General features: G+C 35.0%; 7 protein-coding genes across 11 annotated transcripts; 3 read left to right on the top strand and 4 right to left on the bottom strand.

The window, feature by feature from the left end:
• Positions 1-1,014: 1,014 nt before the first annotated feature.
• Positions 1,015-5,236, bottom strand: LOC134829478 (dnaJ homolog subfamily C member 5 homolog). 3 transcript variants are annotated; one of them, XR_010161918.1, is made up of 9 exons: positions 5,110-5,236; positions 4,508-4,646; positions 4,291-4,443; positions 4,153-4,225; positions 4,028-4,092; positions 2,524-2,586; positions 2,070-2,274; positions 1,653-1,973; positions 1,015-1,495 (listed from the first exon to the last, which is right to left on the bottom strand). XR_010161918.1 is itself a non-coding variant. In XM_063842556.1 (8 exons), the coding sequence occupies exons 1-8, from the start codon at positions 5,130-5,132 to the stop codon at positions 1,479-1,481; spliced, it is 738 nt and encodes a 245-aa protein (XP_063698626.1). In that variant the 5' UTR covers positions 5,133-5,236; the 3' UTR covers positions 1,037-1,478. The 3 variants fall into 3 exon arrangements, 2 of the variants coding, with proteins under 2 accessions (XP_063698627.1, XP_063698626.1); XM_063842556.1 differs by lacking the exon at positions 1,653-1,973 and having other exon boundaries at positions 1,037-1,495; XM_063842557.1 differs by lacking the exons at positions 1,653-1,973; positions 2,524-2,586 and having other exon boundaries at positions 1,032-1,495.
• Positions 5,237-6,945: 1,709 nt separating this feature from the next.
• On the top strand, positions 6,946-13,127 carry LOC134832877 (probable E3 ubiquitin-protein ligase HERC4). Of its 3 annotated transcripts, none has more exons than XM_063847080.1 (7): positions 6,946-7,083; positions 7,404-7,489; positions 7,547-7,709; positions 7,864-8,097; positions 8,161-10,387; positions 10,456-10,795; positions 12,875-13,127. In XM_063847080.1, exons 2-7 carry the CDS (start codon positions 7,421-7,423, stop codon positions 13,025-13,027), a joined length of 3,186 nt encoding a protein of 1,061 aa, XP_063703150.1. In that variant the 5' UTR covers positions 6,946-7,083; positions 7,404-7,420; the 3' UTR covers positions 13,028-13,127. The 3 variants fall into 3 exon arrangements, with proteins under 3 accessions (XP_063703150.1, XP_063703148.1, XP_063703149.1); XM_063847078.1 differs by having other exon boundaries at positions 7,547-7,724; XM_063847079.1 differs by lacking the exon at positions 6,946-7,083 and having other exon boundaries at positions 7,200-7,489; positions 7,547-7,724.
• Positions 13,128-13,174: 47 nt separating this feature from the next.
• On the bottom strand, positions 13,175-16,871 carry LOC134832878 (retinoblastoma-like protein 2). Its single transcript, XM_063847081.1, has 6 exons — positions 16,541-16,871; positions 16,334-16,473; positions 14,216-16,275; positions 13,990-14,153; positions 13,733-13,918; positions 13,175-13,673 (listed from the first exon to the last, which is right to left on the bottom strand). Exons 1-6 carry the CDS (start codon positions 16,715-16,717, stop codon positions 13,497-13,499), a joined length of 2,904 nt encoding a protein of 967 aa, XP_063703151.1. The 5' UTR covers positions 16,718-16,871; the 3' UTR covers positions 13,175-13,496.
• A 2,015-nt stretch (positions 16,872-18,886) lies between these two features.
• On the top strand, positions 18,887-21,414 carry LOC134832445 (general transcription and DNA repair factor IIH helicase subunit XPD). Its single transcript, XM_063846461.1, has 3 exons — positions 18,887-19,071; positions 19,126-21,023; positions 21,082-21,414. The coding sequence occupies exons 1-3, from the start codon at positions 18,939-18,941 to the stop codon at positions 21,337-21,339; spliced, it is 2,289 nt and encodes a 762-aa protein (XP_063702531.1). The 5' UTR covers positions 18,887-18,938; the 3' UTR covers positions 21,340-21,414.
• Positions 21,415-21,491: 77 nt separating this feature from the next.
• Positions 21,492-22,453, top strand: LOC134832446 (transmembrane protein 70 homolog, mitochondrial). Its single transcript, XM_063846462.1, has 2 exons — positions 21,492-22,063; positions 22,120-22,453. The coding sequence occupies exons 1-2, from the start codon at positions 21,572-21,574 to the stop codon at positions 22,324-22,326; spliced, it is 699 nt and encodes a 232-aa protein (XP_063702532.1). The 5' UTR covers positions 21,492-21,571; the 3' UTR covers positions 22,327-22,453.
• Positions 22,364-23,178, bottom strand: LOC134832447 (ubiquinol-cytochrome-c reductase complex assembly factor 1). The gene has a single exon (XM_063846464.1). It carries the CDS (start codon positions 23,091-23,093, stop codon positions 22,410-22,412), a length of 684 nt encoding a protein of 227 aa, XP_063702534.1. The 5' UTR covers positions 23,094-23,178; the 3' UTR covers positions 22,364-22,409.
• A 1,529-nt stretch (positions 23,179-24,707) lies between these two features.
• LOC134832448 (SH3 domain-binding glutamic acid-rich protein homolog) lies at positions 24,708-27,327 on the bottom strand. The gene is made up of 2 exons (XM_063846465.1): positions 27,164-27,327; positions 24,708-25,768 (listed from the first exon to the last, which is right to left on the bottom strand). The coding sequence occupies exons 1-2, from the start codon at positions 27,215-27,217 to the stop codon at positions 25,235-25,237; spliced, it is 588 nt and encodes a 195-aa protein (XP_063702535.1). The 5' UTR covers positions 27,218-27,327; the 3' UTR covers positions 24,708-25,234.
• Positions 27,328-27,894: the final 567 nt, after the last annotated feature.

The raw sequence follows: 27,894 nt of genomic DNA, 5'->3' as shown, positions 1-27,894 counted from the left end.
ATGATGCTATGATTTAATTAAAATCACAAAATTAAAAAAAAATATTATATGTTAATTAAAATATATTATTAACATTGTTTATAATAATTAATATTTTATCATAACTTTTTATCATATTTTTAAAATAACTTTAAAAGTTATTTATTTAAAATTATTTTTTTTTTTTTAATTTTAATATTATTTTATTAATGATAAAATTAATTATTATTATAAACAATATTAATAATATTTAATAATATTAAAAATATAAATTATTATTGTAACTTTTAAAATGAGTCATCATATATAATATTATTAATTTTTTTTTTATCAATATCAAACATAATAAACTTAATATTGTATTGTGTTTATAATGATAATTATCATTAATGATATTATATTAATTATTGTATACATAATTTTATAACTCCAAAAATTTACACAATTTCTACATTCCAACTTTAGATTAATTTTTCCATAATTGTCAATAATTATCATAATAATAATACATTATATATCATTTAAAAATATCTTTAAATAAACTTTAATAATAATAATAATTTTTTATTAATTATTATGATGACAAATAAATAACTAATTGCTTATTATCTGAATATGTATGAATCTGAAGTTTTAAACTTCTTAATTTTTAAACAGAGTAAAACGTTTATTATTTTTATTTTATTTGTTGCTAGGCTATTTTTTTCATTTATTTTATTTATTTATTTATTATTTTTTATTATTATTATTTAGACGTCATTAATTGTTTTTTCCTCATAAGTAAATATTTTCATCGTATTAGTGGTTTGTGTTGAGTGTTATAAGTAGACAATAATAAAAATAAAGCAAAAAGGTGATAAAAATGTTTGTGATCGAATAACTTTACAATCGAAGAGATTTGAGATGAGACTTGAGCACACGAATATTTCTTGTTTTTATGGAGAAAAAAGAAGCTTATTTACATTTTTTTTTTTCATATTCATAGAGATGCCTTTATTTAGAGAAACAACTAAACAAGTAATTTTTTTGTATTATTATTATTATTTATCTTCTTCATTTTTCAGGTTTTTTTTTTATTAATTTTACTTTTATTACATATACATTCATATAATTGTGATTATTTTTTGTGACAATTTTTAATAATTTAATTTTAAAACAATTTTTTATTTAAATTTTCCTAAATAAAAAAAAATCAAGTCAAATCGCAAGGCAAATATTAATACTGAGGGCCTTGAAATGGATTTTTTTTTTCAATAAAAATGTGGTAATGATATATAATAATAATAATTATTAGGAGAAAAGAAACTACAAAATGATTAAATTTTTATAATTAACACTTATAATTAAATGTTTGGCTTCCAAAAAAAGAATTTTCACATAAATTTATATATTATTCATGCATTTGGATGAATTCCTATAGTAGAAACAAACGAACGGTGTCAATTTATGTTCAAAATCGGTCTTCCTAGCAACTTTGATCCTGGATTTTATTTACTTTTTTAATAATTTGTCATACCTTGAAAAAGAAAAAAAAATATAAAAAAATTATTTTAAAATTAAATAAAATTTTTAAATATTTAAAAACTAGTCTAGACGAAAAAAACAAGTGAAAAATTGATAAAAATTGTGCAAAAAAATTCAAATTCATACAAATTCAGAACAAACAAACGCACCTTTAATATTATTTCGACGAATTCCGTTTTACGAACTATTTTTTTTTTATATTTACGAACAACGAAAATGTTCCTTAACTATTTTTTTTTAATTTTTAAATGTCAGCAATCAATCCAAAGAGACGTGATTAATATGTATAAGTTAATATTTAGAAAGAAGGAATATATTGAGGTCGGCGTTTTATTTTTTTTATAATTTTTTTTTAATTAATTTCAAGTCAAATATTTGTTCTGACATTTTTTTTTTTGAAACGAACTTGTGAAACACGAACAAACTTCTTTCCTGTTTGAACTTTAAATTTAATTTAAAGGTTTAATAACCTTTTATTTCGGGAAAAATATTTTTTTTAGAGAAAAAAAAGGAAGAAAAAGATTAGTTATTAATTTTTCGCCATAAATTAAAGAGAAAAAACTCACCAGGCGTGTAAGTTGGTTGTCCTCCTTGATTCAAGCCCGTACTTTCCGTGGCGGCGGCAGCTCCCGTGAACGGATTCAAGGGATTTGCTGATTGATTGGGAGGGGGCATTGCGAAAACTGGCATTTGGCCGCCTGCTTGTCCCGCAGTAGGTTGTCCCGTGATCGGATTGCCGCCCGTTACGTCATCCAAATCGGAAAAGTCCTCCTGTGGGAAGAAAATTTCATTACTCAAGAGCTTTAAAAAAATTTTAAATTTATTTTTCGACCAATTTTTTTAAAATTAATTTTAATATTTGTTAATTTTTTTGACATGCTTGGGTGCCATTAACGAAAAAAAATAAAATAAAATAAAAAATGCTGTGCCCTCTAAGGTAATGTGTGTTAATTAGTTAAATTTTGATGAACTATTTTATAGCAAAAAAGATTTTTTCAGTTTTTTACAGGAAATCCTTACCCTCCGTGATGGTTGACTTGTGACGGGCCCATCATTGAGATTACTACTACTGGCGTCATCTCTCTATCGAGGTATTTTTTTGGTTGATATAAAAAATTTTGTTCATATTTTCGATAATAATAACAAATAATGTTGGATGGTGATGAGAAAAAATGTTCGAAAAATAATAAAATTTTAAATTAAACACAATACAAGGTACAGAATTGAATGATGATCGATGGATTCGTTGAATTTTATGATGAAGTGAGTGCAGAAAAACATGAAAAATAAAAAGTTTCTTGATTAAATCGATGTGAAAAGTGATTTTTTGTACAGAAAAGCGCTAAAAGTGTGCTACTAGAGAAGTGAGAAACGATTCTACTGAGATTTTATAGAGAGAAGTAGTGAAAAAAAAAATTAAAATCTACAAAATTATAATGGAAAAGTGAATTTAGGAAGGAAAAAATGTAACAATTTACATCCGGGGCGTCTCTGATGAGCTTGAATTCCCATAAAATGCGTCATTTTTGTGTGAAATGTCAATCGCGAAACTTCTATTTTGTCTCTTTTTACAGTTTTCATCGTCAATTGGGGCAAAAGTTGGTCGTTATGACTGTTCTGAACCCCCGCCGGATGTCGTAAGTATCAATTTTTCATGTTAAATGATCAAAAATTAATAAAATCAATGAATTTTTAATAGTTTATGCACACATGCTGTGAGTTTCCGACCCTTTACAACGAATCAACGTATCGCAATTGTTGGACTTCGTGGCAAACGAAAGGCGTTTTGAACTTAATTGCTGGCGGCGGGGTCAGCGGAGGGGCTGGCGGATGTGTCGCCGAATGTTTCTTCAATCAAACCGGGATTTTCGACGGCGACAGCATCAATTTGGAAAAATTAACGGAAATGGTAGCTGAATATGTGCCATTTAACAATCCGTACTTCGATGTTGTGATGACGGCGTTGGAAAAATGCGTGGATCAAGCGAACATGCGACGCCCGAGATTCGTTTTGATCAAAAATAGTCCCGATATCATCGAACATCGAAAGAATTGTAATCCAATCTCGGGTTATACGTTGACTTGCATTTCAATTCACATCTTAACGGTACGTTTTTTGGTTTTTTTGAAGGAAATTTAGCTTAAATTTTGATTTTTTATTTAGAATTGCCCGAAAACTGAACGAAAAGCTGGAATTGGATGCGATGACTACATCGGTTACTTCAACTATTGCAATTCACCGATCTAATTAACGTGAGATTTTGCGGTAAAAAAGCTGTGCAAGCGACAAACAAGACTTTTCTAGTTACCTACCTCACATAGCACGCATGAGAAAGTCACGAGATGTCGTCGCGACATGGGAAAAGTACACGGAAGGGTGATAAAATTATGAGAACAAGTCATGCAAATTCAATTAAAAAAGCGCACACACAGAAAAAAGTAGTAAATAGTAGTAAAACTAATTGATTATATGAGAAATGGTGCAATTTTCTAAGCGAATTTCGATGAAATGCGACTTCCTTACCTTGAGTCCTTCGTAATCGCCGCTATCTGGATGGCCAGGATGCTGAGGTTTGTATTTGCCGAAGCCTAAAACGAAAGTTTTTCATGTCAAACTTCAAAATTTGAAGAAAATATGGAAAAACTTACAGAAGTTGCAGCAGCAACAACAACAGAAACAACAAAAACAACCGGTAGCGACGCAACAAACGAGGAATGCTGCCTGAAAATCAATTTAAAATGCAAATTAGACAATTTTCGTGAGACCTTGAGGTCAAATTATCTTACTTTGCACGCGGGCGAGGTGACGACAAAGTACGCATTGACGTTTTCTTCGCCAAATTGTTCGGCAATGTACAAGCCCAGCGACCCATAATTGTCATAGATATTTCGTTTTGTCTGATCACTCAAAATGGAATGTGCTCGATTGACTTCTTTGAACTAAAAATCACAAAAAATTTCATTATTCGATGATTTTTAACCAAAAAAATTTTAAAAAAATTACTTTTTCTGCCGCTTCTGGATTATCGGGGTTCTTGTCTGGATGATATTTGAGGGCTAGTTTTCTGTATGTCTTCTTCACGTCATCGGGAGTGGCTGTCTTTGGCAATCCTAGCGTCTCGTACAACGTATCACCCGAAGTTCTACAAAGAAAAAAGTGCATTTGCAATTATTAATCAACGTCATTCACTGACACGATGACTCATAAAAAGAAAACCTCTCGAACAAAAATCCACACACGAGATCCTGATAAGGCAACTTTTCCACTACTTAAGGAAAATTCGTTTTTCCCACAGCACATACACACACACACAGTACATTCCTCTACAGCACAGGCGAGAGTTGTAAAGTGAAAAATCGATAATGTGTATTTTTTCTCCACAATCTCAAACGTTCTCAAGAAAATGATTCTCGTGGAATTTTCATCGACAAAATGAGATTTTTGGGTTTTGTGAGTAGTGAAATCGGCTTTTTATGCAGTGCAATGCCATTTTTGTTGGTTAATTTGGGCCACATATTGCATGTTGAGGAATGTTGGAGAGATTTTCTATGGCTTGATGCGTTTTTTCGCAATTTTTATCGCTACGAAGGGAATTGGGGTCTTACGATAGCTTCCGTTTTGGATCCATTGTTCTAGTCTGCTATTTAATTTAATTCTCACTACTGTTTATTTAGTGATTTTTAGTAATTTTCTACAGCGATTCGATTCGATATATTTTTTTTTATTTTTGACAAGAAGTCTAACTGACAGTTGACCTAAGCGGCAATTCGGATTTCGTTGAATTCTTTGAAATGGCGGGTTTTCTGTTTCGTATTTTTGAAAGTCTTTTTTTATCGAAAATATTTTCTTAGCATTAATTTAAGCTTTTATTTGTTTAATTTTGACATCTGAACCGAAATTTGCAACTTTTGCGTAAAATTTTGATTTTGCATGATCTTCATATTAAAACTTGAATCGTTAAAAAAAATTAATTTTTAAAATTCATTAGATCAAAATCCGAGTTTTGGAACTATTTAGGCCCTCAGCATAAATTATTTCTTAATTCGGAACGAAAATCACAACTTTCGTGAAATTTTGCTTCAGTCATCTTGTATTAACCAATTTTGATATAAGGTTCAAATTGCAGTTTGAGGTTATGTTTTAGACTATTTTCGGTATTTTTATGTTATTAATATCACAGGTTGAATTAAAAATGCTCGTTTAACTATCAAAAACTGAATTAACCTCAAAGTTAAAGATTTGGATCTCTTTCCAAGAAAAGAGCCATGTCTCTTGAGATGATCTGAGATTGAGGTTATATAGCGATCATTGAAGCTCAAATGCTTCTTTGATATGATCAGAGTTGATTTTATCATTGAGGATAGATAATTTCTACGATTTCTTTAGGATTGATCTTTGACGTTTGAACTTTTCGTGGTTGAAGATTTTGAAATTCCTTTTTTTTATTCATTAGGCTGCTCCAAATTTTTTTTGAACTTTTTGTCCCATGCCCCATTTCGAAGTCGAAAATCCAATGGGGCAAAATAAAAAAAAAGTTAAAAATTTCATCAAAATTTACCGTTTTTTTGGGTTTTTTTCTTATTTTTCAAGGAATTTCCCTAAATTTTTTTAAAAATTTCAATTTTTAAGAATTTTATATTAAAAATGGTATTTTAACATGAATTGCCTTCTTTAAAAAATTTTTCAAAATTTTTTGACAGTTATTTTTACGAATTTTTTTTGTTTAAATTTTTAACTTGAAATACTCTGAGATAAATTTTAAATTATTAAATCTCAATGTAGATACCACAAAATCAACTAAAATATTGATTAATGACAAAAAACTGTTAAAATTTTGTCATTTTGTATGAAAAAGTATTTCAAATTTTTTTTTTTATTTTGCCCCCCCCCCATTTAAAAAAAAAAGTTTTTGGGACAAAAAGTTCGAAATAAATTTGGAGCGGCCTTATTAATTTTTTTACGAGAAATAACAAAACACGAAATATGGAATTGAACCCGGTTTCCTTTTTTGTTATTTCTCGTTAAAGAATCCATTAATTAAATGAAAGAAGTTTCAAAATCTTACATTTTTGTATAAAATCTAGATTCCTCGAGCTTTTCTTCGAGCTCGTAATAATTTTTTTTAGCTTTTTTTGTTTTTTTCTTCAAAATCTGAATCTGCGGTTCTCTTTCGGATTTCTTCTTTGACTTTTAAATTATTATTTTGTTGCATTTTGGATTAAAATATTATTGCTTCTTCTGTAAAAAAAAAAAAATAAAAAAAAAAATCTTAAATAAATATTTTCGCTTCTCGAAGCACCGTTCATTACTTCACTCTGATTCGCTGATATCACGACCTTACCTAACATTACCCATTCACAATCCACTCCATTGAAATTCCCCACGTGATTGGCTCATTCCTTCACTTTACGTTAATACGTTTTATCAAAAGTGTCAAAACAAAGATCCGAATTATTCGAAAAGTCTGCAAATTTTTCCAAATTTTTCACCAAAAAAGACCTCCATTTTTAGTTAATTCAATTGGAAAATGTGTTTATTTTATATTCCACACGAATTTTCATCAATCGCAAAATTGTAAAGTAAGAAATTGGGTCAAACATTAATTTAATCAGTACTTTGATCGATTTCTCGTCAATACATAAACAAACCTTGAGGAAAATTTTTGAAATGAAACCCAAACGAAAGTGAAAGTGGAAAATGCATTTTTGATGACTTTTCACATTTTTGCAAATGCGTTCCGTCTGTGTCTCTTGCAAATTTTCGCATTTACGACGAAACATTGCTCCCGAAGTTATTTTTAAAACAAAAACCACAGAAAAATTCTCGATTGTTCCATTTCATAATTTCAATGTGGATTGACAAAGACGCAAAAATAAACCGTAAAAAATTTGCATTTCAGACAGAAAAACAACAAAAATGGCTGTTTACTGCTGGGGAAGCACCGAAAATGGCGAATTGGGGCTCGGTGGCATTGAAGACGAGCAGGTTTGCCTTTTTTGATAATTTTCCTTGAAAACATACTGAAAAAATTATTTCTCGTAGATTCTCGTGCCTCGCAACATGCAATGGGAAGAGGCAGCACGTTTGAAACAAGCAGCGCTGGGACTTAATCACACACTTTTCCTGCTCGAGGATGGCCAGTTGTTTGCATGCGGGAGCAACGATCACGGAAATCTCGGCTTTGAATTTTCCAAAAAAAGACCGCGTACGTCAATCGTTCGTATGTGCTGACCATTTTCACCGAATTTCCATTTTTTCCTTGTGTTACGTGCATGAACTCATCCTTTTTTGCGTTTATTTCCCCCCTCTTTGCATGTCAACGTGATAAAATATTGATTTTTGGTCGTTTTTCGTTGCAGATATCATCTCGGCATTGAAGGATTACCCGATTACGGCAGTAGCTGCAGGCGCGAAACACTCGTTGGCGATCAACGAATGGGGACAGGTGTTCAGTTGGGGCTCCAATGAGCTCTCACAACTCGGATATGACACGGAAAACGATATTGTGACACCAAAAATTATCAGAAGTCTTGCCACGAAGCACGTGATTCAAGTTTCTTGCGGGCAATTTCACTCATTGGCTTTGACAAATAGTAATTTTTATCAATTTTTTTCGCATTTTGAGCGAAATAATGATCAAAAACGTTAATTTTTAGGCGGCGATTTGTACGCATGGGGTGCAAATGGCTACGGACAACTCGGATTAGGCATGACAAGTGAAAAAGTCTCCAAACCGACACTTATTAAATCCCTCCAAGGAGTTCCCATTGCCTTTATTTGCTGTGGCGCCAATCATTCCTTCGCCGTGACAAAATCCGGCGCCGTTTTCGGTTTCGGCAAAAATCTTTTCGGCCAACTTGGTCTCAACGACACCGTTTCTCGTCAATTTCCGACCCAGCTGAAGACTTTACGCAGCATCGGCGTTTGTTACATCGCAGCTGGAGACGATTTCAGTGTGTTTCTAACGCGAGATGGCGGCGTTTTCACATGCGGACTTGGTACATTCGGTCAACTGGGGCACGGAAACTTCAGTAACGAGATTTTACCGCGCATGGTGATGGAATTGATGGGCAGTACAGTGACACAAATCGCTTGCGGGCGACGACATACCCTCGTTTTTGTGCGAGGACGCATTTATGCCTTCGGCATTGGCGGTTCGGGCCAACTTGGGAACAAATTGACGAAAAATTACTCGACACCGCACATTGTCATCGGTCCGTGGTCGAATGTAGCGAACGCATCGCCCCCCAAACTGATTGAAAACTCGTCGACAGCTTTTGTGGTTGTGCCCGATGTGTTTATGGTGAAACATATTTTCAGCGGCGGAGATCGATCGTGCGTGAAAGCCGTTGAAATGAACGACGTCGATGAAGCTGACGATTTTCGGGTGCATGACGCGCGTACACAAGTTTGTATTTTGACGACAGAATTGACAAAAACTCTGAAAGCGTTGCCAATTGACACGCAAGTCGATTTGGAGTTACTTTCGACGATCGAAATAATTTTCAGGAATCAAGCTTGTTTGAACGGATCCTTTTTACTGGCGAATGACAAACATTTTTGTTGTACCTCGAAAATGCCGGGCGTGGATATGGCTGTGGCAACCGAGGCCTTTGAGGATATCCAAAAAACGGAGAACGAAAGTGTGAAAAATCTCATTTGGGAGTCAATTACGACAGATCTCATTGGGTCTTTGGTGGCATCGCCTCCGGATGTCGAAACAATCCGCATTTTCCTGCTGCTGCCACTTTATCACGAATTTATCAACTGCAAAAACTACCAAAAATTGCATGTTCCCTTCAGTACGGCGGTGCATCGCCTCAACGCCATCCCAAAGAAAATCGTGTCGGCATGGTGGTGCGCCCAAAGTCGCGATTACTACGAACGTCTAGTCGAAAACTACAAAAGTGTCGTCACGTACATCCTCAATAACCAGTTTATGAAGAAGCCAAACAAGACGAGCGAGGATAAATATTTGGTGCAATACGATCCGGAGCTGAAAATCGCCCTGGATATGTTGGCGCTGCTGTATTTGACGAACCACAAGTCATATAATCGCACGGAAAAAGTGCCTTATGAACACTTTCACTTGCAGGATCTCAGCGATAATGTCGATGTGAAGCACGAATATGTCAATTGGATCATGAACAACGACATTCACAACTTTTATCTGTGCAATTATCCGTTCCTCTTTGATGCGGCGGCGAAAACGATCCTTTTGCAGACCGATCAATCCATCCAGATGTACAACGCGATGCAATCGGCAGCCAATCAAGGCTTACTTAGCATGTTTACGCGCAGTTTCGCGCCCACAAGTGCTCTGCAGTACATCGTGCTGAATGTAACGCGAGAAAATATCGTCGACGATACGATCCGTGAACTCGCTTTGTACCAAGCGACAGACCTGAAGAAGCCATTAAAGATCAAATTCGCAGGAGAAGAGGCTGAAGATGCGGGCGGCGTGCGAAAAGAATTCTTCATGTTGCTCCTAAAAGAAATTCTTGACTTGAAATATGGGATGTTCAAGTATTACGAGGACAGTCGGTACATTTGGTTCTCCGAGGACTCGTTCGAAGGCGAAGGAATGTACACGCTAATTGGCATTTTATGCGGACTCGCCATCTATAATTACACAATAATTGACCTGCCATTCCCCGTTGCGTTGTACAAAAAATTGCTCAAGGAACCCGTCGAGTTGTCAGATCTGAAGGATTTGTCGCCCGTTTTGGGAAATTCGCTACAAAGCATCCTGGATTACGAGGAAAGTGACTTGAAAGACGTTTTCAGCTTGACATTCGAAGTTAGTCGCGAGGTTTTTGGCGAGACAAAGACCTTTGAACTCAAACCGGGCGGCGATAGTATTTACGTGACGCAGGAAAATAAGTAAGAAATTCCATTTTTAATCAATTTTTCAAGGAAAAAAATATTTTTTTTTTTAATTTTCTTTTTAGACGAGAATTTGTCGACTTGTACGTCGACTTTATCCTCAATAAATCCGTCGAATCGCATTTCAAAGGTTTCTACCAAGGCTTTATGAAGGTCTGTGGAGGTCGAATACTCGAACTTTTCCGTGCCCATGAACTCATGGAGGTCGTTATCGGGAACGAAGATTACGATTGGCACGTGTTGGAACGAGAGGCAGAGTACAAAAACGGATATTCGAGCGGAGATGAGCCCGTTCGTTGGTTTTGGGAAGTCTTTCATGAGTTGCCGTTGGAGGAGAAGAAGAAATTTTTGCTCTTTCTTACGGGAAGTGATAGGATTCCCATTATGGGCATGAAAGCCATCAAGGTAAGAAAAAAGTGCAAAAATGTTTTTTTTTCTTAAGAGATTTTTTAAATTAGGAGCAACAATATTTTATAGTTTTAAAATACTTTTTCATACAAAATAACAAAATTTAAACAATTTTTGAGCGTAAAATAATATTTTTGATGTTTTTTTTTAACCATCTACTGCTAATTTAAAATAGATTTCAGAATATTTTAGATTAAAAATTATAGAAAAAAAAATAAAAAAAATGATTGACAAAAAATTTTGAAAAGTAAATTCAATAATTTTATGAAAAATATTTTTAGAGATGAAAATTTATGTTAAAATATGATTTTCAAAACAAAAATTAAGAAACATTTTTTAAATTTAAAAAAATTTTTTTAAATTTCTTGAAAAATTATTAAAATTTATATATTTAACGGTAATTTTTAACTTTTTTTTTATTTTGCTCCATTGGATTTCGAGTTTTAAAATGGGGCATCAGATTTTATTTTTTATTTGGAGCGGCCAAAATATGTGCTTTTAAATATTATTTTTTTTAATCGACTACATATTTTTTTTAATTTTTTATTAACTTTATCCGTTTCAAAACAGATCACAGTTTCCATATTTTCATTTATTTTTTTTTTATTTTTTTTCCTTTGACGCCATTTTAAGCTTGAATCTATCATGCTCGTCTCAAATCGTTTCAAGTTTCTTCTGAATACCACTCAACAAATCGACTTCTAGAACTTTTTCATCAATTTTTTTCAATTTTATCTGATTTCGAGAATAACGTATTCCATGTATCATCTGGAACGCACTCGACATCATCGAATTTTCCTAATGTATAATTCCGATTTTTGTAGTCAATTGGAAAAGCGAACCGAATATTTTTGGATTTCAAAAAAGTTTTTGCTTCTTCAGCTCGGGAACAAGATACTTGATTGTCGTTCCAAACCAATTTTGTGAGTTTTGGACAAAATTTCACAATTTTTTCAACATCTATATTCGGCAAGTCATTCGAATCCAACAAGATATTTTCCAAATTTTTATTATTTTGTAAAATTTCTGGTGCAAAATTGATTATGTCATTTCCGGATAAATGCAAGAGCTTTAAGTTTTGCAAATCTTCGAACAAATTATCATCAATTTCTCTCAATTTATTATAGTGAAGCCAAAGAATTTCCAATTTTGTCAATCCCTTGAAGGTATTTGGGTGAATTTTTTTGATACGATTATTATTTAAATACAAAGTCTTTAAATTTGTGCAGTTATGAAAAGCATCTTCCGCTATTTGTTCAATTTTTATGAACCTCATGTCTAAATATTCCAATTTCGGAAAAGATTTGCAAATATTATCGTACACAATTGGAACTAAACTTGATAAAAAATCAATTTTTAAAACTGAATCCGGATCATCTGCCATTGGTTGCCATTCATAATCGGACAAAGTTAAGTTTATGCCAGAAAAAACACAAGTATCTCCAAAATATTTTTTTGCGCAGCTATGAGATTTAATTGAATCTCCCGAACAAGTTGAAATAATAAAAGCGAGAATAATGACTTTAAGCTTCATTTTGTTGCGAAATCTGAAAAGAAACTGAGTTTAAAATTATCATTCAATTTATTTTATGAGATTTTCGAGATTACCTATTATCAGTGCAACATGAATTGCATGTAGTGCACGTAAAGTACATGATAATTCATTCCTTATTTATAAAATTAAAAATTGTCATAAAAAAGGTCAAAACTTAAAAAAATGTAAAATTAAAATTTAAAAAAAAAAATAAAAAAAAAATTGAAATTTAAAATTTATTTTAAAATATAAAAAAGACGAAAAATTTTAAATTTTTAATTTAATTTAATTTTTTTTTTTTCAAAAATTTAGCTTTGAAACTTTGTAAAAAATATTTTTATAGCGGAAAATTCATGTCAAAATAATAATTTTAGTAGAAAAAAATATCATAAATTAAAAAAATTTTTCAGAAAATTTATTAAAAATCTAAAAAAAATTATTTTAGGGCAAACTATTAATTTTATTTTATTTTTTTTTTGCCACAAATAAACTAAAATGAATTTTAAAGACCTTAAATTGTAAGAAAAATTTTTGTTTTTCAGATATTCATTCAACCAACCAACGATGACAAATGCCTCCCAGTCGCCCACACCTGCTTCAACTTGCTTGATTTGCCGCGTTACAAAACGAAGGAACGTCTGAAATACAAACTGCAACAAGCTATCCAGCAAACTCAAGGCTTTAGTCTGGTTTAAAAAATCCGAAAAAAATGTTAAGTTTTGCACTAATTGTTAACACGCACGTTGAGAGAGATAAATTATTATTATTAATTAAAGGTGATTTTATTTTTTTCGAAATTTGTGTTTTTTTTTATTTCTAGACTAAAAAATAATTGGAATCACAATACGGATAATAATAGTAAACATATATATTATAATGTTAAACAAATTGCCTGGGGCAAAAAAAAAAAATTGAGAAAGAAATGTGCTTAATTTGCTTATGAATTAACTTCTATTGCTCCACGGATGGAACTTTCTACGTTTGATTATATTATTTTTTTTTAATAATTTTTTTGAGTAATTTTTTTCGTAAAAATACTAAAATGGTTTGATAAAAGTCATCTTTTATCGCATTGAAAAGAGTTTTTGCAGCAGTAAAAAGGGGTAAAATTAAAAATTTTTAACAAAAAAAAAATTAAATAAAAGGGAATCGGGAGTCGTAGATTTATTGTTTCTTCGGTCCCTGACTTCTGTCCCGGTCTGAGATCAAATTTTCCAATTTTCTTGGGATTTTCGGGATTTTTCCGAAGGCATGTTCGTCGGCAGAGGACTCTTCCGTTGCCAAAATTGGTCGTTTCGTGGACCGTTGTTGATTTACGATGCGATTTATCTCCACAAGGCCCTGTTGGGAGATGAAAAAAAAATAAATTTCCGTTGTAAAAATTTAAATTTATGACTTACTTTTGAAGGTGAATCCTTGATGGGACTTCCCGGGAACTCATGCGTGATGCAATTAACCTTGCCGGGACTTTTCAACAGTAAATTTTTGCTCAACGGTTGAACGTAGATATGAAATTGATCGGAAACTTTGCGTGGCGACATGTTCTGGTTTGGGTTATGAGGCAGCGGGGAGAGTAAAAGGCTGCCCTGTAATGGAAAATAAAGGATTTTGGTGAGTTTTTGGTGATTTTTAAAGAAATTTAAGCTAAAAATCGTACCTGAGATGCTGTATCAGCGAATTTCATTGCAAAAGTTTGCATTTTTTTGACATAAACTTTGTTGTAGAACATTATGATATCACCGCGTTCTTCGTCTTCGTAGTTTTGGGATGTTCCCGCCAAATCTCCGGGCTCATAGCGTTCCTTTCGTTTCTCAGGCACTTCTGAAAATGCAAAATTTCGTTATTTTTCATCAATTTTCGGTTGAAATTCATTAAAAACTCACTTGAATCTCCTCCTTTGTCGCCTTCCTTCCGTTTCTCGATAAGTACACTGCGGTAAATGTGACTTGCCCATTGCGGTTGATTGCGATATTGCGACATGATGTCCTTAAAGTTCTTCTGCGTGATTTGTGTCACGCGGAATATCACATAAATAGCACACATGATCATCTGATCGAGATGCCGGTCCTTCATCAAGTCCGTTTGCTCGACGATACAGTGCTCGAAAACGGTCCAAATTTTCTTCAGCAAGTCGGCGTCGTTCAATTCGAGACCTTTGCAGAGAGCGAGCATGCGAACTGACGCCACTTTATAGAATTTTCGGAAGAACAGTGCAAGCGAACGTGCCGGATTTGTCTTTTTCGCGCTGGCAAGCAGATGATAATTCGGGTCTTTTGTCTCTTCTTGACTAGAGGCGGGCGTTGTGGCATCTCCGTTACCCGATTCCTGGCTATTTGTGATGACAGCTTTGACAGACACCTCACGCACGGGCGTTTTAGGCACATCTTTGTCCTCCATGAAGAGTTGCTTCTTCACGCCGCTCGGCGAAGCGAGAAATTCCAAGTCGGATTTATCGACTTTGCGATTAAAATGCGGATTGTGCGGCGTAATGCCTGCCAAATCGCTGCTCACGAAGATTTTTGGCTTATCGACGTCTTGACACAGCGGCAACGGTTGTCCAATGGAGGCAATTTTATCCCAAAGCGGCGAATTGGCTTCCCATGCGAACGATTCGAGGGTTTGTTCTTCGACGACGTTCAAGTGTTTGATGATGTCTCGCGTGAGGGCGTCCTGATGATTCAAAACCACCATCTCGATGATGCGATAAAAGTTGAAGGGATGCATGTTGTACCATTTCAAGACGTCGGGGAAGCGTCGTTGCGGATTAAACGAATAAACGACAATTTCGACGCAACAAACGATGAGTGTGCGATGCAACGAATCCTCCCGCAGTAAAACTTGCAAATTTAATTCGGGACGGATTTTTACTTCGCCTTCCAGGATGTTCGTCAAGAGATGATAATACAAGGCTTCAACCAAGGACCAGCGATCTGTCGATGGGATATGATTGTTGAAGACGCCACTCATGCTGGCAAGACGATTTTTCAATTGCATCGATAATTCGCTCGGATTTTCCGTTTTTGCCAACAAATCTTTGAGCCCTTGCGGTTCTGACGGCGAATTCGCGAAAACGGTACGTAATTTACTCACATTATCGTGCGCAATAGCAAGCGGCGCCACAGGATCTCGTCCCCGAAGATGATTTCTGCCCGTAAGCGGCGTTGGCGGGACCAACGATTGAATTGTTTCGTCTTCAACGGTCGCCGCGGTGCCATTTGCGCCAAAATTTCGCGATCCGAATTGCGTGTGTTTCAGGAAAATTCGTTCGTCGACCTCGCCGCAACTCAAAACGTACGTTTCGTAGACATTATTGAGCGATTTTAGGTTGAACTCGAAATTTCCGGGCGTAATGAGATCCAAAAAGGTCTCCGGATTGCCCTTTAAAATGTTGTTTGTGAACATTTTCTCGATGACGGGCTTCCAGATGTAGCGTTTCGTGTGATGCGCATCCACGGCAGTGCCTTCGCACAGCTGGCACAAGTCCTCGATGATGCAATGCGGCGTCTTGATGTTGTCCAAGTCGAAATTTTCGGTGCCCCATTTGGCGGGAACGCCCGCAAACTTGGGATTTATCAAATCGGTGCGTTTTTCGTTAATGACATTGGCATAAATGAGATCACAACAGCACAGCAACATGTGAAAAGACGTGACCAAGTCGCAAGCATGATCCGGATACTCGCCCTTGGCAGACACAAACAAGCACCATGCCAGCTCGTACAGCTTGGAGGGCGAACAAGGCAGCGGTTTTGACTTTTTGTTGCTTTTTCCCTTGTCTTCGCCTTTGCTACAGTTGAATAAGTCCTCGAAAATGGGCGAAAACTTCCGGTAGAGCAACACAGAAACGGCAAATCCGCGTTCCAGCTTTTCAATTTTGGTGCGGAAACTCTTGGGGATCGACGCCATTTCCATCCATTGCTTAATTTTCTGGAAAAATTCGTAGATGCTGCGAAAAGTGACGTTATTAAATGTTTAAAAAGTGAAAAATGTTGTGCAAAACTTACGAAATATTGCAAATACGCAACAATCGCGTAAGAGACACGCAATTCCCTTCGAGCACGGAGCTCTGGTCGCCCACAGTTTTCGTCAGCGATTGTCGACACGCGACAAAAATCGAGCAGCACAACCAATGATGCGGATTTCCCTGCGAAAAATAAGCAATTTTTGTATGAGATAACCAAAAAACAAGCAAAAATTGAATTTCGACTTACGTTTAGCATGTAATTGTAGCTGATGGATCTGTAAGACTGCCAGGATTTTTCCTTCGTTGCTTCGTCCATGTTCAAAGCCTCGCACAGCTCCTTGTGTGTGTTAAAGAGTTCCTCCTCTTTGTTGTTGTTGTTGGAGCCTGCAGCAGCAGCAGTAGCTTCGATCGCCTTGTTTTGCATTTTTCGCTAATTTACGTTCCGCGTCACGTAAAATTCACTGTATCTCCAATCCTGCACTCGGATGTGATGTTCCCGCAACTGTTTCACTTGGTGCAACGTTCAGTTTTTCCCGATTTTCACAGTAAAATTTTAATTCGATTATTTCCCTGGCTTTTTTTTTATCGCGCGAAAGAGATACTGTCTTCCGACGAAAAGGAATCTTAATGAAGTACTGATTTTCGACGAACACAAAATTATCTGTGGGTTACATTTGAACGAAATGGAAAGGGTTATCTTTCAAAAATAGCGGAAAATGGCTCAGAATCACAAAAAACATTTATTTGAGTTGAAAGAAACCCAATTTGGGCATGAATTTTGCACAGAACTCTTGAAATCGGGTGATTTTTCCGATGTCAACTTCGTAATTGGTGGAATTATAGAGAATTATCGGGTGTTTAAGGCTCATCGGTTGATCTTAATGGCTGCCTCACCGAAATTTCGGGAATTATTTTCGAAAAATGAAAAGGAAGAGTTAATTACGTTGCCTCACATTGATCCGAAAGTCTTTGAACAAGTCTTGAAAGTCGTTTACACAAATCGTTTGGAGCTGGATTCTATTGAATTTACCGAAAAATGCCTTAAAGCGTTTGAGGAATTCGGTCTTCCGATCGCCGTTGATCAGTGCAAGGAACATCTGGAAGAAATTCGTAAAAATCCAAAGCCGTTTAAATGTGAATTTTGTTCAAAAGTTTACTTTAATGCCAAATCCTTTCGGACACACCATAAGACACACGAAGGAAGATTTAAATGTGATCTTTGTGGAAAAGATTTTTCGACGAAATTTATCCTCTGCAAACACATAAAACGAATTCACCTTAACATTTTTGTCGGATCACAGATACAAAAGAGGTCTAAATGTGAGATTTGTGACAAAGTGCTTAGAACTGACTCAATGGAAAGACACGTTCGTACCATCCACGAAGGAAATTACAAATTTAAATGCATCGTTTGCAAAAAACAATTTAACATCGCACAAAAACTCCGAGATCACCTGGCGTTCAAGCACTTGAAGGAAGAACTTTACAAATGCTCAATTTGTGATAAAAATTTTTCAAGTAAACATGATTTGAATGTTCACATAAAAGGAGTTCATGAAAAAATTATCGTTGCCAAATGTGAAAAATGTGGAAGAAATTTTAGAAATATGTGTAACTTTCGAAGACATCTAAAATTACATGAAAAGAAACCGTTTAGTTGCCATCTGAACTCATGTTTAATGAATTTTAAGTCAGAAAATGAATTGAAGAAACATCTCGCAAGATCTCACATAACCTTTATTTAAGATCACAAAACAAATCGTTTACTACTAAAAGAAATTTCAAACTCCATATTAATGATAAACATCTACTGAATCTAAAAATCGCTGAAATTTAACTGTACTGTACCTCGATTGAATTTATAATTTATTATTTAAAATTGATAATATTTAAAATTAAAAATTTTTAATGCTTATCGAAACGTTGGTTGTTAACATTAAATAAATTTTTGTAATTTTTTCTTTAAGTCAAATTTGAAATTAAAATTCACAAAATAAAAATTTAAGAAAAAATAATAGTTTTGGTCACTTTCAAGCTTAAATATCATCAAATAGGCTCTCAAAACGAAAATAACGTATTTTTTACGTATTTTTAATTTTTCAATTTTCAAGCTTAAGAACCATCAAAAAGACATTTTCCATATTTTTTGGTCGATTTCAAAGCTAAAATTGAATAAATATGCATTCTAAAGATGATTTCCATCAAAATCTGCTTGATTTTTGAAGAAATAAAAAAAAAAATTTCATGACCGTTTTTTCGAAAAAGAATAAAAACGGTCATGAAATTTTTCAAGTCAAGATCTAAAAAACTTTTGAAGGATTTCAAAGCTAAAATTGAATAAATATTCATTCTAAAGATGATTTGCATTCAAATCTCGTCGATTTTTGATGAAAAAAATTTATCACCATTTTGACACTCGAATGGTGATAAATTTTTTATTTTTAACCCATTTTTGATCGATTTTAAGCTTCAGAATTAAAAAATATGCATTCAAAATGAAAATTACGTATTTTTTTACGGATTTTTTACGTATTTTAATGTTTTTCAATTTCATTCGTCTCATTTTCTTGACAGTTCACCGGCTCCAAACAAAACATAAACAAAAGTCGTGTTCATCGGAATTCCTCAAATAAAATTCACAAAAAATGCGGTTAATGGTAGATGGATTGGAAGTTTACTTCCCCTACGAGTACATTTATCCCGAGCAATATGCCTACATGTTGGAACTAAAGAAGGCAATTGACGCAAAAGGGCATTGTTTACTCGAAATGCCTTCCGGTAACTTTCAATTTTTATTCTTTTCCTCCAATTTCTCAATTAACCCTTTTTTAGGAACTGGCAAAACCACCACATTGCTCTCGTTGATCGTCGCTTACATGTTGCACAATCCTGGAGTCGTGCGAAAACTCATTTACTGCAGTCGCACCGTGCCCGAAATCGAAAAAGTCATGGCCGAGTTGAAAGTTCTCATGGATTATTACGAAAAATCCGCAGGACAACGACCCGAATTGCTCGGCGTTGTGTTGACATCGCGCAAAAACTTGTGCATTCACAGCGAGGTGAGCAAAGAACGCGAAGGAAAACTCGTCGATGCCAAATGTTACGGACTTACAGCGTCATATGTGCGCGAAAGACACAACATGGATGAAGCTACGTCCGTTTGTCAGTACTACGAATGGTGGAGTACGGAGGGCAAGGAAACTCTCATGCCGCCCGGCATTTACAGCATCGACGATTTGAAGCAACTGGGTCATGCGAGAACATGGTGTCCCTATTTCATGACGCGACAAGCGATTATTTCGGCGCAAATTGTCGTTTACAGCTACCATTACTTGTTGGATCCGAAAATTGCGGAAGTTGTGTCGAAAGAAATGAGTCGCGAGTCGGTAATTGTGTTCGATGAGGCGCATAACATCGATAATGTGTGCATCGATTCGATGAGTGTCAAAATTAACAAGCGAATTGTCGAACGAAGTACCGCTGCGTTGGGCAATTTGGAGAAAATTGTCGCCGAAGTGAAGGAAGATGACCATAATCGACTTACGGAGGAGTATCAAAGACTTGTTCAGGGCTTGAGGGAAGCAAATGTCGCACGAGAAACCGATATGGTATTGGCCAATCCCGTGTTACCGAATGATGTGCTGAAGGAAGTTGTTCCCGGGAACATCAGAAATGCCGAACATTTCCTCGGATTCTTGCGACGCTTCATCGAGTACATCAAAATTCGGTTGCGAGTGCGACATGTCGTGCAAGAAAGTCCCGCGAGCTTCCTTAAAGACGTCCAACAAAAGGTTTGCATCGAAAGAAAGCCCTTAAAATTCTGTGCGGAACGATTAGCATCACTCATGAGAACTTTGGAGATCACAGAATTGCATGAATATAGCGCCCTAACAGTTATAACGCACTTTGCGACCCTCGTTTCGACTTACACTCAAGGATTTACGATAATTTGTGAGCCCTTTGATGATAAAACGCCCTCCGTATCGAACCCGATTCTGTATTTTAGTTGTTTGGACTCTTCGATTGCGATGCGGGCGGTTTTTCAACGCTTCCAAACTGTCGTTATAACATCAGGAACTTTATCTCCGATGGAAATGTACCCGAAAATCCTGGATTTCAACCCAGTTGTCATGGCTTCCTTCACTATGACCCTCGCCAGACCGTGTTTACTGCCGATGGTGGTTTCGCGAGGCAATGATCAAGTCGCGATGTCATCAAAATTCGAAACGAGAGAAGATACCGCTGTTATTCGGAATTACGGACAACTTTTAGTGGAAACAGCGAAAGCGGTACCGGATGGCGTCGTTTGTTTCTTCACTTCTTACCTGTATCTCGAGTCTGTGGTCGCTTCGTGGTACGATCAAGGCATCGTCGATACATTGCTGAAGTACAAATTGCTGTTTATCGAGACGCAAGACAGTGCGGAGACCTCTTATGCGCTCATGAACTACGTTAAAGCATGCGAATGTGGCAGAGGAGCAATTTTATTGGCAGTTTCTCGTGGAAAAGTCTCGGAGGGTGTCGATTTTGACCATCATCTTGGCAGAGCAGTGCTCATGTTTGGCGTTCCTTACGTTTATACTCAATCGCGAGTACTGAAGGCTCGTTTAGACTTCCTCAGAGACATGTTCCAGATACGGGAGAATGATTTTCTGACATTTGATGCTTTGCGACATGCTGCCCAATGTGTGGGGAGAGCTATTCGAGGCAAAACTGACTACGGTATCATGGTAAGAACCGATTTTTATTCGTTCGGGGCTTCAATTTTACGGAAATTTTGTATTTTAGATCTTCGCTGATAAACGATTTGCACGTCAAGACAAGAGAAGTAAGCTCCCAAAGTGGATCCAGGACCATCTCTCGGATAATTTATGCAACTTGAGTACTGAAGAAGCGATTCAGCTGGCGAAACGATGGCTTCGACAGATGGCGCAACCCTTTTGCCGTGAAGATCAACTTGGCACGGCGTTACTTACGCTCGAACAACTGCAAAATATGGAAAAAGAAAAGTTAGATAATCAAGTTCAAGTTGTTTCGAGGATTTAAAAGTTAATTTTTCATCTAAAAATTGTTTAAAAAAAATAAATTTTCATCGTATCTCGTTAAATTTTCCATTTTTTGTCACTCTAGCGTATTGAGTCGGCTGAAATTGATAAATATTTGATAATTTTCAAGGTATTTAATTATTCTTGTGAGTATTTGATTACAAAATTTCATCATTGCAGTCCCTTTTTAACTTTTAAATCCCGAAAATTTATTAATTTAGGACTGCCGAAGGATGTTTCGCACGTTCTGCTTGCGCCAATGCGTCATCGCTACGCAAGCAACGAGATGTCATTCAACAAAAATGCTCAAAAGTGGCATTTCCGTGACTTTGTGTGCACCGAAAATCCAAAACATTGAACATTTTCGTGAAATTCGTCGCTGTTTCGGGACCTCAAACACAATTTTCTGCAAAAAAGCTGAAGAAACTGACAGCTACAAGGTCTACGATGGAGTTTTGGCGAAACAAATCAAAGCGGTGAAGATTTTTTCGTTGGCTTCGAGCGTTACTGGCTTGGTTATGCAGCCCATTTTGTACAAACAGAGCAAAATTATCGGCGGTCTTGCCGTTCAAATTGGCGTAATGGGCGTCGTGGGCTTTTTTACCTTCGTGACACCATTTTTACTGCATTTTGTGTGCAAAAAATACGTGATTTCCATGGATTTTAATCACAAAACCAACGAATATAGCGCCTTGACGTATTCTCTGTTGATGCAAAAGCGAATTGTAAGATTTTTTTTTAATTTTTTAATGAAAATTCTAATAAAAAAAATTTTTTTTAGACAAAATTCAAAGTAGAAGACGTTGTAGTGCCAGAAATCCCCGGAATGTTTACCTCAATCGTCGTCAAAGGCACGCCGCTGTTCTTGGATCCCCACGGATTCGAAAATACCGATCATTATGTGAAAATTATGGGTTACGACAAACCCATCGACTTCAAATTGAGCTTACAGGAGGACGAAAAACCCGAGGAAAAGAGTAAAAAATGATCAATTAACGCAGAATTAGTAGCAAAAAAGTCAAAAATTAACTGAAATTCACTTTTTTATTTAATAATTAATTTAAAAATTTCCTAATTCATGTGTGACACCTTCAAATCTGTGATTTTTTCCCATTCAATTTTCGGATTGTCCAGAAATTCCTCGTCCGGGATCCGTTCCAACATCTGAATTTGTCGTCTCACGTACTCCACAAGCACCGACAAGTTCTCGTAATCTTCGCATTTTTTGTCGAAAAACCGGACCCACAACGACGTCGCCATACTTTTGTCGTCGTGCATCAATCCGTCGTCGTACGTGATGAGAGCGGCCTGAAATTGCTGCGACAAAACGTTGAGTTGTTTTCGCATCATACTCGGATTATCGGACTGAATTCGTTTTGCGCGCTGCGTCGCATCGGTCCACATTGTCTCTACGACGCCCGAACGAAGTTTCCTGCCCGCATCCTCGATTGCCATGACTCGCGTGAGTGTCATCCAGACATGCAGCTCCGTGACGAGAAACCACGAATTATATGTGTTTGGCATGTTGTAGCGATGGAAAAAGCTCGGATAATCGATTTGGTCGGCAATTTGTTCGTAAATTCGGAGGCCAGCGATGGGTTTCACTTTGCGAGCGGATTTGCTTTCCTTGAAGCGGTCCAGAAATGAAAACATCGAGACGGCACGCAGTTGGGGAAATTGTTGCCTTTGACTTCGGAGAGCGGCGATGCTGGGACGAGCTATTGACGCTGTCCGCGACAATGTGGCGAGAATCATGATGAGGTTTTTAAGAAATTGGCCGATAAATTAAGATGAAGGAAAAGAGGTGCTGTTGTATAATGTAGTAAACAAACGAAGGGAAAATTGATGGGAGGCAGACAACGGTGAATTTTGTACTGAAGGCATACAAATTTGACGAATAGCGGGACATGCAACTTCGTGAAGTGACTTTATTGAACTCAAAAGCCTCTAAAAATGATTTTTTGAGCATCTTTAGAACATTTTAGAACCTGAAACAGTTATTTTTGAACCTTTTTCTCAATTTTGATATCTTTAGTAGTCGGTTAGAGCAAAAAAGTAATTTTTGTTAAAGGAAAACCGTCAGTTTTTTTCAACATGGATAAAGAAAATCTACAAGGAACGAAATTTTACAGCTAAAAGTGACTCAAAAGCTTCAAAAATGGTATTTTTGCTTTAATAATTTAGTAATTTTTATATTTTAGAGCAGATATGGTACCCAAAAAGATCATTTTCTCAACCCAAAAGTCTTTAGATAGATATTATTCAAAGAATCTTTAAGAGTTTTATGCATTTTTGAGGTATATTGAACCCTTCAAGGTACTTTTTTGAACTCAAAAGTCCCAAAATAAGTCATTTTTGAATAAAACATGTTAATTTAATACTTTTTAAAAGCTAAAACGACTCCAAAATCATCAAATAGGCATTTATGTCTTATTATTTTTTTAATTCTTACACATCTTTTAATAATTTTGCACTTATAGGACTTACTGAACTATGAAAACAGGCTAAAACTTCTCTAAATTTGCTTTTGACTTGATAAGAAAAAGAATCGACTTCCAACAACTGGCTTGTAAGATCACGCAAAATCACGAAATATCGTACAACTTAAGACGACGTCGAATTTTTTAACCAATTTTTGTAAATTTAAAATTGAAAAAAAAATTTGTCTCAAATACTCGCTTCGAAGCTACATTTTGCATTATTTTTAACTGAAAAAATTTAAAATCCTCAAAAAATAATTTACAATTTTTTTTTTATTTTAGGCCGCTCCAAATTTATTTCGAACTTTTTGTCCCAAAAACTTTTTTTCAAAATGGGGGCAAAATAAAAAAAAAAAATTTGAAATACTCTTTCATACAAAATGACAAAATTTTTTAGTTTTTTGTTAATTTTTTTGATAATTTAAAATAATCTCAGAGAATTTCAAATAAAAATTTGAAAATTTTTTTTTATCAAAAAATTTTGAAAAATTTTTTTTTTTGAAAAAAATTTTAAAGAAGAAAATTCATGTTAAAATATGATTTTTAATACAAAAATTCTAAAAATTGTCAATTTTTATGAAATTTTTAACCTTTTTTTTTCATTTTGCCCCATTGGATTTTCGACTTTTGAAATGGGGCATGGGACAAAAAGTTCAAAAAAAATTTGGAGCAGCCTTATGCATTTTTAAAAAATTTTAGATTCACGAAGAAATTTTTCCTGAACTCATGAATTCGGTTCGAAATATTTTTATATGATTTTTTAAGATGCTTTTTTATTTTTTAAAAATATTTAAATTTTTTTCGTCTTAAAAACTTACTTCAAAGCATTTTTTGGACCAACTTTCATAAAAACAAAATTTAAAAAAAAATAATTTCTTGGAAGCAAGTTACAAAAAGTTTGAACTTGTAGTTTATTTTTCCTTAAAATTTAAAAAAAGAACAAAATAAAATCGGATTCTCTTTAAAATATAATTGTAATCATATGCAATGCTGTTCCTTTTCTTTTTTTACTCGCTGGTTTTTCAATAAAATATAATTTGTAATATTTTTTTTATAGTAATATATATAATATTTATCATTATTCGTATATAGGAAGTAATTATGAGGGAAGGAAAAATTTAAGATTAATTATACTTAAAGTTGAATTTTAATCCAAAATTAGTATTTAGGATGTTTGTCTTTGTAATTAAAAGGATAAGAGGCATTTTGGTTTTTTTTTCTCCTTCAAAAATCTTCAATTTTCTTCTTTTTTTCTTCAACTAGGGGTAGTTTTAAGCAATTTTTTTGTGTGTTCAATTTTGACTTCCAAAGCGCATTTCTTGGGTAGTTTCCGATGATAATTAATTAAAAGCGACGACGACGCACATCTTACGGTCTAATACAAAAAAAAAGAAAGTTTCTTAGTTAACAGAAAAATTACTCGGCGTCAGCAGTTGCCGCATCATCGGCAGCAGTTGCGGCGCCATTGTCTTCGGCAGTTGTCTCCGCGGAATCTTCGACGACTTTTGCTTCGTTCGTTTCCTCAGTCGTTGTTTCTGTGGTTGTGATGGTTTCTTCGGTTGTCACGCCATTTGTCGGCTCTGCGGGCTTTTCTTCTTCAGCGACAACGGCAGGCGTTTCCGGTTCTTCCGCCTTTCCGTTGACGGCAACGGGCTGGGATGACGCGACGCCATTCTTCGCCGGTTCAAGCTTCAAAAAAGCCTCTAACTCGTCATTTTCGTTTGCCAGCTCGAACGAATTGTAGTCGCCGCAGTATTGTTCGCCGTTGAAAATCTGTGGAGGCAGTGGATGACGGGGGTTTGTGTCGCTCACAGTGACACCCATTTCTGTGGAATTGGCTTGCATGAAATCCTTCTCCTTTTCCATTGTGGGCTCCGTGATGTCAATGACTGTGTACTCAATGTGTTTGCTGTCGAGGATCATCGTAACGCGTTGTTGGCGTTTCTTGACCTGAAAAATTAAAAAAAAAAAATTAGAAATCGATAAAAATTTGATGATAAGAAAAAAATTGATCGAATTCATTCATGTTTTAGATTGCGATGCGCCAGAAGGTGAAACATGTAGAAAAAAGTTGACCATAAATGGTGTTATACTGTTAGTTAACATTCCATTGCCAACGACGTACATTCATTACGAACGACAATTTTTATCTTGTAAGTGCTATAAAGCGTGTTGAATGGCATCAATGTGGGAAGGAATGACCGATAAAAGCACTTTTTGAAATAAATTTGGTAAAAATTGATCATTTTCGAGATTTAATAGCTCATAAAAACAATTAAAATGATCATTAACGACACTTTTTTAAATTATTTTTTATGAAATTGGAAATTTTTTGACCTCAAGATGACCTTTTCGGGTCTTTTTGTTTCAGAAAATAAATGAAATTTCCTTAAATTTTTCATTTTTTGACATTTCAAAATTTTTAATAAAATTTTTAAGGCCATTTTTGTCTCAGACAGACAATAAAAACCCTGAAACGACAAAATTTATTACAAAAAATGTCATTTCGCAGTTTAATGTTAAAATTATCATTTGAAACACAATGTGACACAATGAGTAATGCGGCAAAATCTACGCCGCTGCGAACGATTCATCGATTCAAGCTGAATAAACAATGCATTTTATGTGCACTCCAGACGAAACAAATCATCATCCGGATGTCGCGCTCTCTTTGTCCGTAATTCGCAAGGTCTTCTCGCGCAAAAAAAAACAAGACGAAACACGCGAATGATAAATAAATAATAATAAATAAATCTAATTTCGACAACAATGTAGTTCTAAAAATAAAGTGAGAGAAAAAACTTTCATCAGATTTTGGCTATCATTACAATGATGACGAAGTCTCCCACAAACAAACATTTCTTTCTTTGCTTTTTTTCGCCAAATGAATAAAACTAATAAAGTTACTTGAATGTGAGGGTGTGGTGTCACGAATCGTCGTAATTTTCATCAAATGATACAATTTTCAGTGTCACGGTCCCTTTGTTTTTCCTCCGCACAGCGATTTTTCTCGCGTGATTTATGTCGCATCGTCGTTTCACACTCAAAAAAAAAAATTGAGAAAATTTATCGAGGAATTTTCAACATTGCGACATAAAAATAAAAATTAGCATAAAGCCGCAACCACTTTGCACTTTTCTTTTTCATCACTTTCACTGGTACTCTCACTGCGAGACGCACGAGCGAGAGATTTCCCATATTTGACCCATTATTTGTTTGTAAATCATCACATAATAATTGTGTTGTGCCAGAGAGGAAGAGTTTTGTTTGTGTGAAAAAATTCTTTTTTTAATATGGGTGGAAATGGGAAAAATCTTCGTTCATTCATCTCGATGCGATATTTACCTCTTTGTTGCCACTGAGAGAGCTTATGTAGATTTTTATCTCACTTTCCACCATTTTTCACGACGTGTTTTGACTACTTTTGCTAGTTAATTGCCCGAATTGCGGAAAAATTGCACGAATTTAAGCTTTTATTGATGTCTTTCGCGTATTTTTGCTTGTGTGCCGAGATCAATGACTAATATCTATGAATGAAATTGTCGTCTGGGGTGACGGGCAGGGGTGTGACATAAGTTCAAAGGGCCCTTTTTGGAAATTGAAATTTTTTCTCAAAACTTTTTTAGGCTTCTTTGAATGAACTTGTTGCTTTATTTGAGAATTCTAAAATCACAATAGGATAAAAAAAGAGTTCTAAGATTTCTAAATTATGATAAAAATTTTTCGTGGTTGTTTTTATTTTTAGTTACGTTTCCAGTCATTGAACATGTTTGTATTAAAACTCTCAGAGTAATTCGATAGATCAATGAAGTCCTGAAGAGCGAAGATTTTTTACTCGTTTTCTTCTTGCGTCTTCTGATGAGCTTCAGAAAACTTCTTATTGGTATACATCGATTGTTGGTTAAAGAAAGTAAATCATTTATTTCCACGTTCTTTTTCAATTTCTTGTTTTATTGTGCAAAAAAATCAATTTGCCTTATGAAATGCCTTTAAATTTTATTGTAATTTTTTTATTTTGCATCGTTGTGATATTAGTTCGTTGTGCATTCCGTATTCTATCCGCAACATGTTATCAA

This window comes from Culicoides brevitarsis, chromosome 2 (genome assembly GCF_036172545.1).
Source record: "Culicoides brevitarsis isolate CSIRO-B50_1 chromosome 2, AGI_CSIRO_Cbre_v1, whole genome shotgun sequence".
Classification (NCBI taxonomy): Eukaryota; Metazoa; Arthropoda; class Insecta; order Diptera; family Ceratopogonidae; genus Culicoides; species Culicoides brevitarsis.
This window is presented reverse-complemented; position numbering and strand designations above follow the sequence as displayed.